At 45.9% G+C, this 20153-nt stretch overlaps 1 protein-coding gene across 4 annotated transcripts in view; it reads left to right on the plus strand.

Annotated features, from left to right (window-relative positions):
• The first annotated feature begins 4757 nt into the window (after positions 1-4757).
• The window catches only part of DDX25 (DEAD-box helicase 25), a 1022381-nt gene continuing 1006985 nt past the window's right edge, over positions 4758-20153 (plus strand). Inside the window, exon 1 of one of the 4 annotated variants that reach the window (XM_069617288.1) lies at positions 4758-5133. In XM_069617288.1, the coding sequence (XP_069473389.1) occupies positions 4968-5133 (166 nt within the window). In that variant the 5' untranslated portion in view covers positions 4758-4967. The remainder of the gene's footprint in view (positions 5134-20153) is intronic. The other 3 variants (XM_069617290.1, XM_069617287.1, XM_069617289.1) reach the window with 3 other exon arrangements.

Genomic DNA, 20153 nt, shown 5'->3' on the forward strand with positions numbered 1-20153 from the left:
AATAAAGCACCTAGGAGCCTAAACCAAGACGCACGCCACTCACCGGAAGTAACTCGATGGACAGATAAACAAGTTCGTTCTCCCGAACCATCCCGACGAACACACCATCTCGCCCGAACGTATGCGGTGGCTGTATCTGACTTCTCTAATAGAAGAGGCCGCATCGAGAAGAACAGGGACACCCCGCGTGAACAATGTATGGACAAACATCGACCATATGTGCCGAGACATGTTACCAGAGTCTACTCACCGGCACCAAGAAAGGACATCCAAAGAAAATATCGGCAAGGCTCACCTACCAGGAAGAGCGAAGGTAGGGAAAAAACATCTTCAGCAGGTGGTCCTTGGAACTGGATCAAAGGCGCGCTGAGTGCTAAACGATCTATATAGCAACCATCCTCCGAAGCCAGCGAGTTGTGTGTCCAAAAGACTTTGACCCTGGCTTCATGGAATACGAGAGGACACACCCACTTAGCAGAACCCAGTACCGTAGATCTAGCATTGTTTGATATCTTCTGTCTCCAAGAGACCTGGCTCCAAGAAAAACCGTCGATGGACGGATTTGAAATTGAGACTTCACCAGCTATTAAGGGCCTGTTAGGCCGCCCGTCTGCCGGACTTCTAATCACGGTTCGTTCAGGACAGAACCTGAGAATTATCAAGGCCATGAAGAGGTCATATGGGGTTCTGGCAGTCCTGATAGAGTGGAACTACGAGGCTGACAGCTTACGCCCTGGTACTAAAACCCGTCATAAGCACCCTCTAGCTTTGATAACCACGTATTGGAACCCGCAAAGAACAACAGCAGCAGACTTCTGTCAAATCATGGCTGAAACCATGGATGAAATTATGCTGGAATGGAACACCCCGTTTGCAATAATCTGCGGAGATCTTAATGTGAATTGCAGCCACAGTAACCAACAAGATCTTGTGGACGTGTCCACTATGCAATCGGAACATAGAGGTAAAGCCTGGATGAACCTCATGGCTGCAAGAGCGATGCACAACGCAGCGTGGATCTTGGGCAAAGATACTCACATTCCAACCTGGGAAAGAGGCCAGTCGACGGCAACTCTAGATTACATCTTTGTCTCACAGGCACTAACCACAGAAATTCTCAACTACCAGGTGGTGAAAACGGAGGCAAGCGATCATAACATGCTCACTTTGGAATGGTCAGCCGATGTCAAGCTGTGTAACCAGTATTCTCCTTCCATCGAGACGAATTCCCAACAAACCCGGCTTCGCCTTACTGCGGCCAATGTGCGCTCTTTAACCCACCATTACGCTGAGATAGCTAAAACTCCTAACACCTCCGGAAAGACACAGAGGCCCAACTACCTTCCGCTTCTGATTGAACATAGAAAGAAGATGGGGCCTAGGAGAACAACGGTATCATCCTTTACTCATAATTATGACAAACTCATAGCAGAGAAAAAGAAGGAGTTAAGAAAACAAAAACGCAGAGCAACGATTGCAAATACACGGGCAGCGTGGAACATGTGGGAAAACCACAACAAAATCTACAAATCATGGATAAGATCAAGGAGAGCAGTTATATATCAAAACGACGCAGAAGCAATGTTAAGAGCCATTGCCTCAAAAAAAACTGCCGACTTTTGGAATCTGATAAACCATTCGCAGAGCAACACACATAACAATATGCTCAACGCAGTGTCAGAAGCAGCCTGGGTTCAATTTTTTACAGAGCTTTTTACGACCCCACACTCCACCATAAATCTGCGGGTAGAGTTGACGCAGTCATCTTGGGCCGATTTATCAGACAAAACAGATATATCTATGGCCATTCAGAAATTGAAATCCTCTAGAGCCCCGGGCCCTGACGGCCTCTCCAACTTGGACCTAAAAACTTACATCAAGGAATGGGTTCCCTTTGTAAGTCTTCTCTTCAAACACTGTGCCGATAGTAGGAAAATCCTTTTATCCTGGACCAAAGCTAAGATGAACCAGGTAACTATCAGCCCATAGCTTTGTTGGATATCCTGGGAAAAATATTTGCTTCTCTTCTGCTGGACCGCTTCCGCCGCTGGGCGATTTCGGCCCCCTGCAGAGACCCCTTTCAGGTTGGCTTCAAGAAGAACGGAAGCACGTCGGTAAACATCTTGATAATCAACATCTTGATGGCGAAAATCAAACAAGGGGCCCCGACAGTATACGCGGCCTTCATCGACCTCTCGCAGGCTTTTGATAAAGTGGACCGAACGCTTTTGTGGAACAAGTTAAAAAATTGGAAATGCCCAGAGGCCATCCTGAATCCAATAATGGCACTGCATTCCAACACCACGTTAAGTGTCCGTCTCAATAAACAAGGGTCTCTGTCAAAGGAAATTTCAGCCAAAAGAGGAGTCAAGCAAGGTTGTCCGCTGGCCCCGGTGCTTTTTTCTGCCTTTCTGGGTGATTTCAAAGAGTCGGAATCCACTGTGCGCTCCTTTCCTCCGAACTTTGGTGGCTCCAAGCTTTCTCGAATCTTATATGCAGACGATATGATCCTGCTTGATCAAACGCCCATTGGCCTCCAACGCCAGCTGAACAACTTAGCCCATTATATGGACACCAACAACTTGGCCATAAATAAACTGAAAACTAAAATCATGATTTTCTCCAAAAATCAGCCATCAATGAAAAATATTAGGCCCTGGACTGTCCACCAAACAAAAATTGAAGTGGTTTCGCAATTCAAATACCTTGGAGTAATTCTTGATGGAAGTATTCAGGATGCCAAAATGCAAGAACATCTATGGGCGAAAGCAAAAAATCTAACTTCACAACTAAGAATGGTGGATCGCAAGTACGGTAAATTTTCTTTGATACCAGCTATCAATTTCTACAAGGGCAAAATGGTTCCGGCTCTGACTTACGGTATGGATGCTTCACTTACCATACCAACCTCCTTCTGGCAGAAACTGGAGGGTTTCATCTGGAAATCTGTTCTCGGCCTCCCGAACTCTGTTCCCATTGTGGCCGTGAGAAGAGAGCTGGGCCTATTATCATTGAGGGCCACGGTGAACGCTTCTACATTAGCACTATTCAGAAAGATTCACATAAAAGATGGGCTCCCCATCTGCAATGTCATTGCTCAAGAGACGACTTCAACTGACTGCAAGGCTCTTGCCAACTGGGCCAAACACCAAAAAAACAAACTGCAGGAGCTAGCGTGTACCATGGATGACCTCATCTCCAATCCAGTAAGAGTCAGCAAAAAATTGAAAAATCAGGATTGGATAACGACCAGTGATCAAGCACATGCCTGCAAGCTGCTGAGCCACCTCCCTCCTACGTTCAATAGGCTAAACACTCCTTTAGCCTATTGTTCAAAATTTCCGGATAGGAAATTAAGATCTATTTTTTTAAGAGCACGCTTGAACATACTCCACACAAGAGAAATCTTGGGAATAAGACACCAAACTGCTATTAAAAGCTATAGACTATGCAAGGCTCCAGACTCTATCGAATCAGTTCGCCACCTCCTTTTGAACTGTCCTTCCTTAACGAAAGAACAAATTTCTTTCCTGTCACCCTGTTGGGTCGATCGTCAACTAATAGAAGAAGACACCTGGTGGTACCGTCTCATTTCTGGGGAAAAAACCCGCTGGACTGTTGCAACATCCAAATTGCTGGAAGCAGCGTTTATTAAAATCAACGCCCTTGGAGCATAGCGCATTCGGAGCCCATTCTCTCGCTTTAACTGCTTCTGCGAGGGGTGAGGTTCCCAATGGAAATTTTCTGTCTCATACACAGGCAAACCGTTGTTTACCTGTCACTACACTCGAACTCTGGTAACTGAGCCATACATGCCCGATCTCTTTAATCAATGTTTAGCCTTGTAAAAATCATGTACTTTTGATTATGCACAAGTAAATTAAAAAAAAAATAATAATAATAATAATTTGCATAACAATGACATCACATGAAAATACAAAACATACATTGTTGGCACCGTTGAAGCATTCTAAAATACACAACCCATCAAACAGCACAACATGGAAAGATGTTCAAATGTTAAAAATGTATAATTCTGAATGGTAAATTAACACCAAATTCAATTACACAGAAGTTAATCACACAGCTGGTAGGCAACATTTGTCACTACTGTGTAGCAGCAGCATGGGCAATACATATGTATTCCTGCAGTGCAAATTGAACACTGAATGACTTGGAGACTGATAGACCCCTCCGATAGACCGATGCTGTGGGATGGTGTTATGCTCTGCCACTTGCCTTCACTGGCGGTTCACCTAAGGGTTGTGTGGGCAAAAGTGCAGGACACAGTCACATAGCTGTCAGGTCGGTGGATTGGTATGAGCCTAATCAAAGTAAACACCTACTAGCCCACTGCACAGACAGACTTATTAATGTGTTACACGCTTTGCCCTGCAGCCTGCCTTAGAGTCACATTAATTACCTGCCACTGTAAAAAGCAGTAGGATTTGTCCCCAAATCTGTAGGTGGTAGGACTACTTGAAGAGCAGTAGCCCACTGCCTAAATCTGTAGGGTTGGCAAGTATGGTGATGTAATTGTTATGCGAAGTATCGTTTTCGAAACTTGAAAAATCCTACAGCTCTTGGGCTACAGAATGTTGGCAAGTATGATATATTTAAAGTAAACCGCAGTTCAGTAGTATGAGTGTGCGGCCACATACGAGGAGTGTGTCATATTAGCTACTACAAATTCGCCAAGGTGTGGCCATTTTAGGTCTGAGTAAATCCTTCTTGACCTACTCAGCCTATCCACGTACAAGCTAAATGTACCCACCTCTGGCGCTTCGCAAATCGCGCCCCTTCCTCATTGGTCACGTCCTGAATCCTTCCTACGCGCGGACGCAGGCGTGCCCCGGTGCTGTGCGGGGGCGGAGTCAGGAACCAGGGTGTGCGCGCCCGCTCCCTCGCGCAACACGCAGTAACACGGTGCGGCTCGGTGGTTGGTGGATTTAGAAGGACGCACTGCTATGGCAACATTGGGATCTGCGCAAGGGAGCGTGACGCCAATCCCGCGCCTCGGCCTCCGAAGAGAGTGTGTGCGCGCGCTCCAACAGCATGGCGTCTTCTTTCTTCTGGAGTGGTGGCCCGAAGACCGCGGAGCCCGACGACGCGCAGAACAACAATCTGCTACTGGTGGGTGCTTCTGCCTGCCTAGGGACTGGAAATGGCCAGAAGCCGGGCCAGGGCCACAATCAGGGATCGGGCTCCCACCCGATCCTGGAGTATCGTATGTGACTGGAGCACGGTGACTGTTCACCGCACTCCGTCTGATGTGTTTTAGAAAAAGAAATATGCCGCCTAAAGTTGGGACGTGTTTACTGCGTCGAGTGAGTTCAATCGATGGTGGCTCACAACAGTCACTTCTGGCCTTGTGGGGGCCGGGGCCAGAAAGTGTCTGTTGCGGCCTAAGAAAAGCTGGTAGCTAAGTTGCCCTTGTAAAACCGATGCATGTGTGACTAGAACCGTGTTTTAACAGGCACTGTGACGTTTGTGTACTTGGTTTATCTTAAAATGGGTATTAAATGTAGTTGTAGTATTCCGCAGATGGCCAAACTTAGGCGCCACTGAGGTAGCTTCCTAGCCACCAATAGGACTCCCAAATCTAGGTGCCGTGTTATAGCATGTATGCGTTTTAGCCTTGAATAGGTCTCTCAAAATCTAGGTGCCCTGCTGTAACATGTCTGCCTTATAGACACTAACAGGATTGTCTAATGTAGGTTCCCTGTTGTAGCATGTATGTATTTTAGCCACAAATAGGATTCCCAAATCTAGGTGCTCTGTTGTAGGATATATGCATTTTAGCCTTGAATAGGTCTCTCAAATCTAGGTGCCCTGTTGTACCATGTCTGCCTTATAGACACTAACAGGATTGTCTAATCTAGGTGCCTCTGCGGCAGTATATCTGCATTCTAGTCCCTACTGGGTTTGCCAAATCTAGGTGCCACTCTGCCACTTTCGCAACATGTGCATCATTACGACTTGCCTTTCACACACATCCTGGACTTTTCTATCAGCATAACAATTGCTCTCACCAACAATATACCTTGCAACCTGCAAGAGAGAAACTTGCGACTTAGAGCTAGGCTGCCATGACTCTCTACAACCTCAAAAACAAAAGAACTATCCCATCAGGCCGTATATCCACTCCAACTGCCAACCCCCTCACCCTAGCGGTGGGAAGGTGTCCCAAAGCACAAATCGACTCGCTCTACAAACCGAAGAGACCAAACCACCCCAATCCTAGACTTTTCCAAGAAACAACCTCTACTCCTACCTTATCAGGAGCCCTCATCAATGCTAGGTCCCTCATAGCACATAATATGGAAATTGCCGACCTACTTGCCATGGATAACCTAGATCTTCTCGCTGTCTGAGACCTGGCTCCACAATGCCGCAGGTCCCGCACTCATGATTGCCATACCAGATAACTACAATATACTAAGAGTTGATCGACCCAATTCCAGAGGAGGTGGCCTGGCCATCATTGCCAAAACTAAGCTAGCTGTAAGACTCGCCCCACCTCAAGCAATTACATCTTGCGAACTTCTCTCTGCTAAAATACCCATCTCTAATAATAGTACCCTAACTGTTCTCCTAGTGTACAGACCTCCAGGCCCACTAGGTAACTTTGAGGAAGACCTATCCAGCCTTCTCACGAACAGCATCAAAGACACCACCCAACTCCTATTACTAGGTGATTTCAACCTGGGTTTCAATGATGTCGAGGACAAACGGGCCCACTCTATCCAGTCAATCTTAATCGATCATGGTCTTACCCAAAAAGTCTCAGTCCCCACACATATAAAAGGACGTACTCTAGATTGGATAGCCAATCGTAACTGTGACATTACTATCACTAATACGGTTCAGCAAACCTGGACTGACCACTACCTCATATGCTTCTCAGCCACTACAGAGCCTCCTAAATCGGTGAACACCGAAATCGTACCTCCTATGCCAACGAGAAGTAAAAAAGAAATCACCGCAGAAAAACTACTCCTACCAGCTCCCACCGCCAGCACTATTAACTGAGACCCAAACACGCTAGTTGAGACATTTAACAACTCTATGTCCAAAGCCCTGGACATAATTGCCCCTATCAAACTTCGCAAAAGCAAACGAGAATCTCATCTCAACTCATGGTCCACCCCTCACCTTAAAGAATTACGTATCCAAAAAACGCAAACTCCAAGCTATCTGGAGGCATACACCCTCAGATGAGAACAAAATCCTACTTGCCAACTTTGCTAAAAAATATAAGAGAAACACTATCCAAACCAAAAAAGACACATTCAATGAGAGAATTAGTAACGCAAACTCTAATTCCAAAGAACTTTTTCCATTCTCTGGGAAATGGAAAACCCAATTGCTCCCACAGACAATGTCCCCAAGGACAAACTATGGTGCACTAGCATCCAAAATGCCTTAGCAAATACAATTGCAACCCTACAATCTAAAATTCCAAAGAAAAAAGCCTTCTTGAGCTCGACCGGAACACACACCACCCTCCTGACGGATATACCGAGTACAACGCCACAAAACGACTGCAAACCATTCAGGTTTACCAATATATCCATATTGGAAACTGAAAAGGTCATATTATCCCTGAAACCATCGAACTGCCAAGGTACGGCTGCCCCGCTCAAATTATTAAGGATGCAGCTAGAGATTTAGCACCTTCATATCTAAATTTAATCAACGCCTCCTTTAGCTCCAGTACTGTACCCACAAATCTTAAGGAATCCTGGGTACTGCCCCTCCTCAAAAAACAGTCCCTTGACCCAGCCATCCCCACAGTCAAATCAACGACTAGGATCACGACAATCCGGTTTTAGACCACTACATGGCACTGAAACGGCCCTAATTGACCTCAAGGCACAAATCGACGCGTTGAAGGATAAAGGTAAAACGGCTATGCTCTTCCTCCTTGACTTATCGGCGGCTTTTGACCTGGTGGATCATGCAGTGTTATGCAACCATTTAGCGTCTGCCACCCATTTCTCAAGTGAAGCTATAGCCTGGGTACAATCCTTCCTAGCTAACCGTACGGTGAGTGTTCTCCCCCCTAGCTTCATCGGACCCAATACAAATCATCTGTGGCGTCCCACAAGGTTCATGTGTCTCCCCCACAATGTATAACATCTTCACTAAGTCACTCTTCGACAAACTTGACAGACTGGGGGTAACTTATACCAATCATGCGGACGACATGCAGATCCTCATACCGCTATCTGGCAATTTAGTTGAAGAGGCAGCTTTAGTAAATAAGATTGACCTCATTCAGACATGGATGGCCTCCCATGGCCTCTGCCTCAATGACGACAAAATAGAGATACTGATCCTGGGTTCCGACTCTAACCTTAAAAAACTCAGCCCCAACTATCTCGCCTTCAACATAGATGGCAATATAATTAAAGTGGCAACTGAGGTAAAAACACTAGGTTTCTACCTTGATTCCACATTATCTCTCAAAAACAAGTCCACACCTTGGCTTCCTCCACAGCATACACCTGCAAACTAATCAGGACCTGCAGGCCCTACCTCTCCAAAACTAATTGCATCACACTAGCCAACGCACTGGTAATGTCCAAGCTGGACTATTGTAACACCCTTTATGCGGGCGCCAATAAAACAGTCATAAACAAAATGCAAACACTGCAAAATAATGCCCTTGGAGCAGCCCTGGACATACCTCGCAGAGCTCACATCTCTAATATCAGGAAAGACCACCACTGGTTAAAAATCGGCGACAGTGCTTCTCAAGACGTTATCTCTCACCCACAAAGGACTGAGCAACAATGCACCTCCTTACATCTCAGCTAGACTGACCAGAAAATCTTCCAGTCACCATACTAGAGCCTCTAACCATTTCTTACTAGAAACTCCCAGATTTAGGTGAGCTAAATCGGGTGGTGCTAGCTTCCCGGTTAGATCCGCCCAAGCCTGGAATGCACTCCCCATTGCATTAAGAGCTAATCTTCCCTAATCTAGATTCAGATGCAAGGTGAAAAGTTGGCTCTGAGCCTACGACAAATAACAATCTGAGCCTTTGCACTAGACCTAGGATCACTGCATACTTCTGCCCCGATATGTCTGAAAATCTGGATTTTAGACCATCTCCTCGCCCTCTCTGGGCCGTGAGATACCCTTTAACTTGTACTTTTTGTATATATGTACTGTAAATGTTGTTATGATATGTATTGTATCAACTGTTTGTATCCTCTGTATGTAACCTAAGCTTAAATAATCTTGTACATGCTGCGCCTGGCTACCCCAGGGTTTTGAGCGCATTATCAAATAATAAACATAACACATCGCAGGCAATACAATATAAAACACTTAAACCAAGGTAGGTCCGTACAGGTTCCAGTCCCGCCTGTGTGAATCGTAGTCACCCAGTTCTAAATGGATGACTACAATATAATCTGAAATAATACCAAACCATATTTTCTCAATAAATGAACTCCAACTGAACCACATGACAGTTCCAAAAGGGCGGGGGCTGGATCATGACCTCAACTGGCATGAGTAGTATTGTCCCCCTCGTTCCTTTTTCATTGTCTTGGTGCCTGGGGAAGTGCTGTCTGGCGGATTCTCCAGTTCCCCCTTACAAGCCCTGTGCTTGCCATACTTGGCAGAGTTGCCCAAGATCTGTATTGTCTCGTTAAACAAGCATGGCTTATATAGGTATTAGGCATTTGCCAGGCACTACTATTAGATGCTTGTAGTGCCAGGCAAGTAGAGGGTCCGAAACATGTTGCAAAGTACACAATTAGATATCCCGGAGTGACTACTCATGCCTTTTTTCCATAAAGGACACATGAATATTTTTGTCTGAGTACCACAACAATCTTATGTCTGTACAACAAACCTATGTAAAGAATTTGAATAGGTAATAATCGTTTCTTATACTCGAAGCTGAGCATACAGGGTATATGTGGTGCCTTTTTCTCTCTTGGCTCACGTCAAAATTGTATTGTAAATATGGTATGTTACAACTGATCAAGTCACATCGTACTAACCCCCTAGGCGCAACTTTTTAAAGTGGCGTCGTTTGTCTGAAAGACGACTATGCTCGTCCTTTTTGAAAATACTTGCTTAATAGTCTGGCACTAAGGGGTTAAATATGTCTTTTGTACATTTGTTTTGAACCATGAATAACACACACTTTGACAAAAAATGAATATATTTTGAATAAGATAATTCTCTGTTGATTAAAAGCTGAAAGCAATTGAAGCAAACAGTGGTGCAATTACAAATTGTGTCAGTTAAAGAGAGGGCAAACAAGTTTCCTATTATATATTTAGTGCCTGGTAAGTCCCTTCCCCATTCCCACACAAAAACACAAACTGTTGGAATTGCCAGTGCTTGTTGTCACTATGTATTTAAACTGATGCTTAACTTTAATGACTCTATAAAGCTGCATAGGTAGCTCAGTGAGGTAGGTACTCTGCTAAGATTAATGAGTTTCTTGTAAGTCACAGCTTCATATACCGGCAAGGCTATTACAGCAGTCCACCTTTTTTAAGGATGATAAAATGAGTACCACGAGTTTGGTGGTAAACATTTGCTAACTGCAGCATATAAAACCAAATTGAGAAGTAATGAGTACAATCATTTGTTCTTGTTACATCAATGATGTGTGCCGACGATACAGCATTGTGTTTTGCACCAGCCAACATAAACTTTTGTCTTCTTTGCCAAGATAAACAATCATTCTGCATGATTACAGTAAGCCCATAATATGTAGAGTGCAAATACTTCAGCAAACTGTCATCAGCTCTTTTTCTTGGATCAGTTCTGCCTGTTGTCATTGCACATGAGCTTGAACACTTAAAGAACATGATTCACTGAGTGGACAGCTCGCACATGTTAAAGGGGTAATCCAGCTAAAAATGTTGTTTTAAAAAAATAGGCAACATTTAAAAAAAAAATACTAGCACTTTTTTTTTAAACTTCCTATGTAAAATTTTGAGCTATTCAAGCTCAAAATTCACAAAAGCAAGCACATGGGCGCATCCATTTTGTGAAATGGATGCCTGCCTGTGCTGGCTTTTGCTTTTGCGGCACTAATGAAGGAAAAGCCAGCCAGCTGTAGTAAACAAAAGCTACCGCTGGGTGGCTTTTCCTTCATTGGTGCTGTACGCAGAGGACGGGGACCGGAGACCAGAGCAGGGAAGCTGCAGCTGAATCCAGCTGCAGCTGAATCTCGGTAAGTGCTATTTTTTTTTTTAAATAAGCACTAGCTGTGTTTTTTTTTAACTTGGAAATAAAACCGCAGCTTTAAAAACATTTATTTATGTTTGCGGTCGCTTTTGAAGCTCCCGCGCACATAAATACGTTATTGTGTTTGAAAACGCTGCGGTTTTTCTTTCCGAGTTTCTCAGGCTCCTCCGGCTCGGCAAAATGGCCTGCTGTGGCAAAGTGAAAGCCAAGGCAGGCAGAAACACAACGCGGTTGTGTTACATGCCGCGGTCTTTCTGCCTACAGCTGATTTCCCATTTGGGGCTCTCGGGCTCCCCACGGGAGGCCCGAGAGCCCCAAATGGGAAATGCTGCAGTGTTTCTGCCTTAATCTGCTTTCCCATTTGGGGCTCTCCCCTGGGGGAGCACCGGAGACCCATAGCCACAGCAGGCAGAAACACAACGCGGTTGTGTTTGAAAACGCTGCGGTTTTTCTTTCCGAGTTTCTCAGGCTCTTCTGAGGCGGAGGAGCCTGAGAAACTTGGAAAGAAAAACCGCAGCGTTTTGAAACACAATAAAGTTGTATTTATGTGTGCGGTAGCTTCAAAAGCTACCGCAAACATAAATAAACGTTTTTAAAGCTGCGGTTTTATTTCTAAGTTTTCCGGGCTCCTCCAGCCTGGAAAACGTAGGAAAAAAAACGCAGCTAGTGCTTATTTAAATAAATAACACTTACCGAGATTCAGCTGCAGCTTTCCTGCTCTGGTCTCGGGTCCCCATCCTCCGCGTACAGCACCAATGAAGGAAAAGCCACCCAGCGGTAGCTTTTGTTTACTACAGCTGGCTGGCTTTTCCTTCATTAGTGCCGCAAAAGCCAGCACAGGCGGGCATCCATTTCACAAAATGGATGCGCCCATGTGCTTGCTTTTGCAAATTTTGAGCTTGAATAGCTCAAAAAGTTACATAGGAAGTTTTAAAAAAAAAGTGCTAGTATTTTTTTTTTTTAATTTTTTTTTTTTATGTTGCCTATCTATTTTTTAGCTGGACTATCCCATTAAGAGCTCCCCTCTAGTATGTGATAAATCTGCATTTTGAGAGTTCCAATCCCGGAAGGTCAATCTGAGTTCAATACTTGGTGTACCATTAAAAGGCACCTCAGGGCTCGGACTTATAGGGAAGGGTAGGTCAGTAGGACCCCTCCCACTACATGTCCCACCTTGGTTGAGACCCATGATTCGTCGGCGGCCTCCCGGGCCCAGGCGGCAGGGCGGCTGACGGCCGACACATGGGGTTGCACCATCACGTTATGTGGCAGAGAATAGAAGCCATCATTTATTAAGCCATCTCCATCTTGCTAGAAACTTGCATATTCAACCCAAGGCAGAAACACTGAACGCTGCAGAGTGACCCCCACTTGACCGCCTCACAGAGGCCCACACTTTCCCCACCTCCCACTGCATGGCAGATCCGCTGAAGACTTGTTCTCACGAGTCACCAGACGCGAGCAAACAAAAAAATAAAACACTGTAGCTGTTGACCTTCCGCAGTGCATCATTGCCCCAGCTATCAACGAGAATACTAGGATGGAACTGAGATCAGCCCACACCCATCTGGCCCTGACCCCTGCACCAAGCCCCTCAGCCATAGACGGCATGGCACCTTGCACCCATACCCACCCCCGAAAGCCCTTGCAATGTGCAGAAACCATTTCTTGTGGTTTAGCTTGTTGACTAACGTTCGCTGCTAATATAAAGGAGAATGGGTAAAGAGAAAGTTGTGCAACCGATATTACATGTAATGGAGAGATATACAAAGACTGGACAGTTGATAACTGAACAATAACTCATGTTGCTCTCTTAATGCACTCTTTACACACCCCTGCTTGACACTACCTCATGTCCGTATGTCAATTGTAAATGTGAAATGCTATGTAAAAAAGTATGATCATCAGCTAGTATCCCATGTAAATACAAATACATATGAGTGCTTTTAGGAACCCCATGTTAGTCGCCCCTCACCCATACAACAGTAAAACTGCCTCGTGCAAGATGCCATGCACGGAGCTGCAAGGCCATTTCCCCCTCCCCCTGCTCAGGCTCTCTCGACATAGACGGTGTTCAAATAGCAAAGCCTTGCCTTCCCTCCCGACCCTGCTGGACCCGTTTAAAGCATCCGCCACCCTCCCCGTGTCAGAGGCCGCCACAGCCTGACTGACTTACGAGCTACCTGGTCCTAAGTCCCGCCGCCTTTCAGGCACTGGTCACATGCCCCCCACAGGTCAGTAGTACCTCCATCGACCCCGAGTTAATGACCCTAGAAAGGGGGGCGCACACGTGTACCAACAGATCATAATACCATCCCTCACTGTTATTGCCAAGGATGGTTCGTCAAGCACCCCCGCCCATGCCCCTGACTACACCCATGGGGCCTGATTGCTCGAACCTAAGGCGCCTCGTAGACCAATGTATTAAGACACTCCAGATCGTGTATCAATGTTCCTGGCTATGTATTGATCTATGGTCAATGCTTACAAGAGTTACAACTTAACAAGACACCTGAAGTGTGATGAATGGGTGGGAATGTGTGGCCAAAAGGGCAAATGTTAGTTTAGCTATCAATCGTTGTTACAAGACATGTCCGGCCCAGCGCTACATCCCGATGAGCCCAGCTGACCTCCCGCCCCACGTGGCGCAGCACCAACATCCACCAATCCTGGAGAAGAAAATGTATACCACCTAGCCATCACCACCCAATCCCTGAGACTCTGTGGCCCCTATAGCTTACCTCATGCATGACGTGTATTTGTAATATAACTAACTGTCTTTGCTATTGTCGGACAGAGCGCTCTCGGAGTTTGCAGAGTCCTTTGCATGCCCTATATTGAATTATATAAAGCTCTTTTGATCTTACCCGCACTTGGTCCTGGCCTCATTCACCTCCTGGGGTGTGTCCATTATTGCCTCTCACTAAGGGGGGTGTGTTTCTGGGGACACTTAGATTCAGACTGCTTCAACACGTGCACCTTCACCCTATAGCAGCTCCTATCACTGTAAGGTCCCATTACCTGCTTCTGGCGCCTGTCACCATCAGCTTGGGGAAAGTGGAAGTGGTTTTTGGACCAGAGGAAGACTTTTCTTCCCCGCAGCCATGTTGTGGTTGGCAGTCTTCAATGTTTTGCTTGAAACCCTCTTCTCTAAACCAAGGATGTGTGGGGATGCTGGGAGCTGGACCAATAGCGGCAGGACTAGTGTACCATTAGGAAAATCATTGTTGGCTGTCATCCGTGCATTATGGTAGCATGCTGGGCAATATCAACGTTAACAGTAGGTGGCAGTCTGTGTCAGTCACCAACATAATATAAGTTGGGAGCATGCATTTATTTTGAAAACCAAATGCATTACAGTATGTAACTAAAAGATGCAGTACATATTTAAAAGCATCAATCAAGTCAAATAACTTTTTTTTTTAATAGCATTAAGCCATGGCAGCTGCTATTTTGCAAGTAAAAATGCCTGACACATTCGGCACACAATCCAAATGCATGTAAAGAGTCCAAAAAGGGTGTATGGTTTGAGGGAAGATGGGTGGGAAACGCATCTCATTAGTTGCACCTAGAACGTTTTGAGAAGCTGGTCCAGTCTTTGAAAGAGTGCCCAATAGTGTGTTCTTGTGTTTTTTCAGTTTGTGTTTAGAATTGTACGTTAGGATCCCAAATTAACAAAACAAAAAAAATGTATGGGGTATAGCCCATGAAAAGGGGGGGGGGTGTCGGGAGGGGTTTTTGACACTGGTTAGTTAAAACGTAGGCTGCTTGATTCGGATTGCCTCTATGCAATCCCCTTGTATATTTTGCGGAGTATGTGCCACCCAATGAACTCTTCATGCAATCAATATTTCTTGTAGATTTAAGCAGGGCCACCAAGTCTAGTCTTTATCCAGTGCGAGATTTTGTTAATGGGGAGTGAAAACCTCCTGACTATAGGGTCTCTCTCTCTCCCCAACTATGACACCCACCAATGGAGCAGCAGCAGGGGGAAGAGGAAGGAGCTTTTGTATAGTATGTGGCAAGTCTCACCGGTTTAGCAGTCGCATCCGTGGGAAATGAAGATATAGTATTGTGTAAAACTGCTACAGTGTGTTGATTTGCAGCCACCGGGAATGGCATATGGCGTCACGGTTATATTTTGGGATGTTATAGCGGGACCCAATATTCTGCCATAATGACACACATCCACCTTTTCCATTAAGGACCGAGTTTTAAAATAAATCAAGTAGATTTTCACATTTAGTTCTGAAAAGGAGGCTTAGGTCTTTAGTTAATACAGACCTCTTAATCCCTTATTACATTCATCTTCCCAACATTGTGTATCACTATTGTCTGAAAGTAAGTCAATAATGGGGAAAATAGAGGGGAGGGTCTAGTTCTAAAATTTTATTTTTACCAAATTTCTTTAAAATCTGTTGTCATATAACAATAAGACCTATATCATTACTTGTTGCAGCACTTTTTAACCATTCTCCCCCACCCCCCAAACTGGACCGGCAGACCACACAACTTTAACCATTACGCAGGAATTGCGCCTCCAATTGCGGTTTGTGCCCCAGCGCCTGGAATTTCGGGCCGTACTTCAGGATTGGGCACCCAATGTCAGTGAACTGGTGTATCATCCCTTCTTTGGCCGCAGTTACCTTCTCTGTCACCAGAATGTCCCAGATGTTGGCCCACCACAGAGGCAACAGCGTGCCTTCAGGGGATATCCAAGACCAGGCAATAGCAATCCTTGCGGCCAAGAGGAGCTGTGTAATTAGCTTGGCTGTCACCCCTGGCCCTAGGTACCCTCAACAAGGCCACTTCGGCCTCCATAGGGAGTCGGATCAGAGTGATTGCTTCAATTGAGTCAACCACTTTCTCCCAAAAGATTTGAGCACACAGCACTCCCATCACAAATGTAGATATGTCCCTTGAGCCCCGCTGAACCCGGCTTGCTGGAGGAAATGTGAACTCTTCAATCGGTGCAGCCTCACCGCCAGGGTAGTACCACTGGTGACTCAATTTGAGGGCACATTCTTTATTAGTCATATATTTGGAGGAGGAAGAATTTATTTTACAGATAGTCCACCAAAGTCTGGACCTCTATGTTGCATCTACAGCTCTACAAAGGGGTCACCCCCCCCCTTGCTAGAAGTATCGGTGTGCCACCTTTTTTAGTTAGACTGGATGCCAGGAATTGCTCCAGAAAGTCTCCGCTGCGCAGGTGGGCAGGGGCATCTCTTGAAGAAATACAACAGAGCTGTGCAGGTCTTTCAGGCGCTGAAGATTTGATTTATTTGCTTAACTGGAGAATTCAAGCTTTCTACGTTGAGTCACAGATTTCAGCTTCTGGTGGGGGTGAGGGAGTCAAGGAAAATCATATTAAAAAAAATAGGGTTGATCAACTGTTCCCCTCACCTCCCTACTATCATTACAAAATTGTTGTGATGATTAGGATTCACTTGGTTAATTATGGGTGTTACCACCCTAGTCCAATAAGGCCATTGGCTTAGTCGGACCCGAGTCTTGGGAGTCTTTGGAGCTTTTGGGAGCAGGCGTCTCCAAGACTGGGGGAAAAAGATGCAGAGCCAAGGTCGTCTGCGGGCAGCATCAGAACCAACTGAAAACAAAGGCATTGGAATCAGCCGTAAAAACAAAATGAACACAGCCCCTGACGCTGCGCCAACTTCAATTGCAACTGTGACAGGATTTTCAAGAGCTGGGTTCTGGACTATAAAGTAAGTTTAAATGACATATGCACGCCAAACAATAAGTCACAAAAAAATCCAAGCAATAAGCATGTCATTCAACTGGTGAGAGACGCAATTGGTGTACCTCCAACTTTGAACAGTGTCTCAAACGAACATCTACTTTAAAAAAAATAATAATTTTATTTTTTTTTCAACAATAAACCAACAACCCCAGCAGTACTTCGTTGTGGACATGTATTTAGTGTCTACTGCTTACACGTATCCCACCCTCCAACAAGCCCAACCCGCTCAGCCCCCCTGCTCTTTATTCATTGGAGGTATCTCCTTGTCTGTGTTCTCAGAGGACCCATCACTTGGGCCTCCCTAGGTGGGTCCCCACAGTGTGGATACTTAGGTGTTTCCAGGCCGTCAGTTTCAGCCTCTTCCTCTCCCCCCTCTGTTGGCTGCCTCGCTCCATACTACTGTTTCGGCTTCGACCATTTCCGGAGGTCGGTCCACCAGACTTTCAGCTTGGGTCTGTTGGATGCTTTCCACCCCATAGCAATCCTGCGCTTGCCAAGTGAGTTTACTGACATGCTTCAATTGGCGTGACCTAGGAAACCCGCCCCCCCCACCATGCATGCCCATATTGAATCTACATTCAAATTGATCTCTCTCGTTCAATTGTTGGGCCACTTCTCCCCAGCACCTCCTTATTTCGGGGCATGCCCAAAACATTTGTATCAGCCCTGCGTTTTCTTCCCCACATTTGGGGCATGTTTGCCGTTACGCACTTTTAAATCAAGAGATTCTTTGGGGGGTCATGTATGCTCTGTGGGTCATATATAGCTGTATTTGTTGTAGGCTCTTGTTTCTAGACTTTTTTTTTTTTTTTGATGCCCTTGTACCCGTTCCCATAGCCCATCCGTCATCAGTTCCCCTGCGTATCCCCCCCCCCCCATTTCACATTCTTGCCTCAGTCTGGTCCCTTGCCTTCCCACCCTGGACATCAGTAATTCGTAAATTCGGAAACCTTGTGCCCCCCCCCCCCTCCGAAATATCAGTGTTTCGATGGCTGTGTTGGTTGTTCGTCTAGCATTATTTCCGACCTTGTCTCCTTCACACTCCGCACCAGTCTGGTATAGGTTATGTATTGCCCCAAATGTAAATCCGTTTCATCCACTAGCATGTTAAATCCCTTTATTGTCCCCTCTTGCCATGTCTCCCATCGTTGCAATCCCCACCAGTTCCCAATGCTTTCGAATCATCTTTCTTAGCTGTGCGTCTCCTCCGGTTAGTGTCACTAACGGCACTTGCAGGGAGCATGGGGTCGGATTCTTTATGGACTGGCACACTTTGTGCCATATTTGCCATCCTAGTCCCAGGATCCCTGAGCCCCCTTTATCTCACGTTTAGGAAGCCAAACCCATTCTTTTAGGAAGTACAGGGCACAGTCAGATCTCAACAATCTGGACTCTAATGTGGAGTCTTCTGCTAGCGACTCGGTCACGTATCGTAGTTCGCTGGCCAGTTAATAGATCTCAGTTCGACAGCCTAATACCCCCTTTGTCGTATGTGTTTTGTAGTTTCCATAGGGCTATCCTGTTACTTGTTTTAGGCCATAGAAAGCCTCTGCATATGCTTGTTTGATGAAGAAGCGCCTAGGTATTAGATGGTATGTTCCCGAAGAATTGTAATCGTCTGGGTAATACAACCATCTTCAGTAGTGCCCCCCCCCCCCCCCCCCGTCATGGCTAGGGGAGTGTAGTCAAACACTTCATACTATTCTCGACATTGGGTGTGTGTGTGTGTGTGTGTGTGTGTGTGTTTTCTACCTCTGCTGTGTGGTAGATGTCAATTCCCAGGTATCTGAAGGTATTGGTCACCTAGGGTATAGGTAGTACAGAATGTACAACATTGGGGACCAGGGGCATCCCTGTCTGGTGCCCCTGCTGAGTTGCCATCTCTCTGAAATAACCGCTCCTGTTCTGACTGGCTAATGGTGAGCTGTACAGTAATTTCATCCACTTCAGGTACCCCGGTCCCATCCCATATTCCCTTAGGGCTGCCAGCAGCCACGGCCATTTGACCGAGTCAAAGGCCTTCACTGCATCTAATGACACAATAGCCAACTCGCCAGAGGCCCCTTCTGTTCTATGACCTGGTGGAGCCTTCTGAGGTAGTTGGATATGCTTCTGTGTGGAACATATTCAGTCTGACCGGGATGTATTAATGTGCCAATTACTTGCTTCATTCTATTTGCCAACACAGCTGTGAGTATTTTGCTGTCCTGGTTCAGCATAGATAGTGGTCTGTACGACCCACAGTCGGTGCTTGGCTTTTTGGGTTTGAGTGGGATGATCGCTTCTCGAAGGGATTCTGGCAGTGTCCCCATTTCGAGTGCTTCATTTAACATTGTCAGCAGTGGGGGGAGCACTTCTTTCTTGTACATTTTGTATAATTCACTGGGGAGTCCATCTGCTCCCGGTGTCTTACTGGTAGGTAGTTGCTCCACCACTGCCTCTAGCTCTTCTAGTGTGATTGGGGCTTCTAGGCTTTCTCGTTCTTCAGCGCTTATTTTCGGTAAGCCAATATCCTCAAGTTTCTGCTATCTCACTCTTCCTCACATTCTGCGTTACCACACAATTGTTTATAGAATTCGAGAAACCCCTCATCCACACCCTCTTGGGTGTCTAGTATTTGTCCACCCTCTCCCCGTATCGCTCTAATCGTTTGTCTGGGGGGTCTCACTTGTATATAACCATGCTAACAATCTCCCTGGCTTGTCCCCTCCCCCTCCTCCCCCCCTCAGTGTGTTGCCTTTCTATGTATTTCTTATAGTTTAAGTTGCATAGTCTCTCCCAGTGTCTCATACATTCCTGCTGTAGTTGGGTGATCCTCCTGGGAGTGACCTCCACTGCTTAGTATTGTCTCTAGTTTCTCCTGCATATTCTGTAGTTGCAGTAGTATACCCCCCTGCAGTCCCTTGGATTTGGCTATAGCTGCTCCTCTCGCCACCACCTTGAATGCTTCCCATAGGGTTCCAGCCGAGACTACACTCCCCCGTGTTATTTTCAAAGTATTCTACAATTTTGCCTCCTGAGGTCTTCTCTAAACAGTGTATCTTTTAATGCCTCTGCTCTAAGTCGCCAAGTAGGGATCTTGGCTCTCAGGGCTATGTATTGCCATGTTAAGGCCAATGGCGAGTGCTCCGAGAGGACCCTCTAGCTCTATATTCTGAGCGCACAA

The sequence above is a fragment of the Ambystoma mexicanum genome, chromosome 9 (genome assembly GCF_040938575.1).
Source record: "Ambystoma mexicanum isolate Mex_15411 chromosome 9, UKY_AmexF1_1, whole genome shotgun sequence".
Taxonomy (NCBI): domain Eukaryota; kingdom Metazoa; phylum Chordata; class Amphibia; order Caudata; family Ambystomatidae; genus Ambystoma; species Ambystoma mexicanum.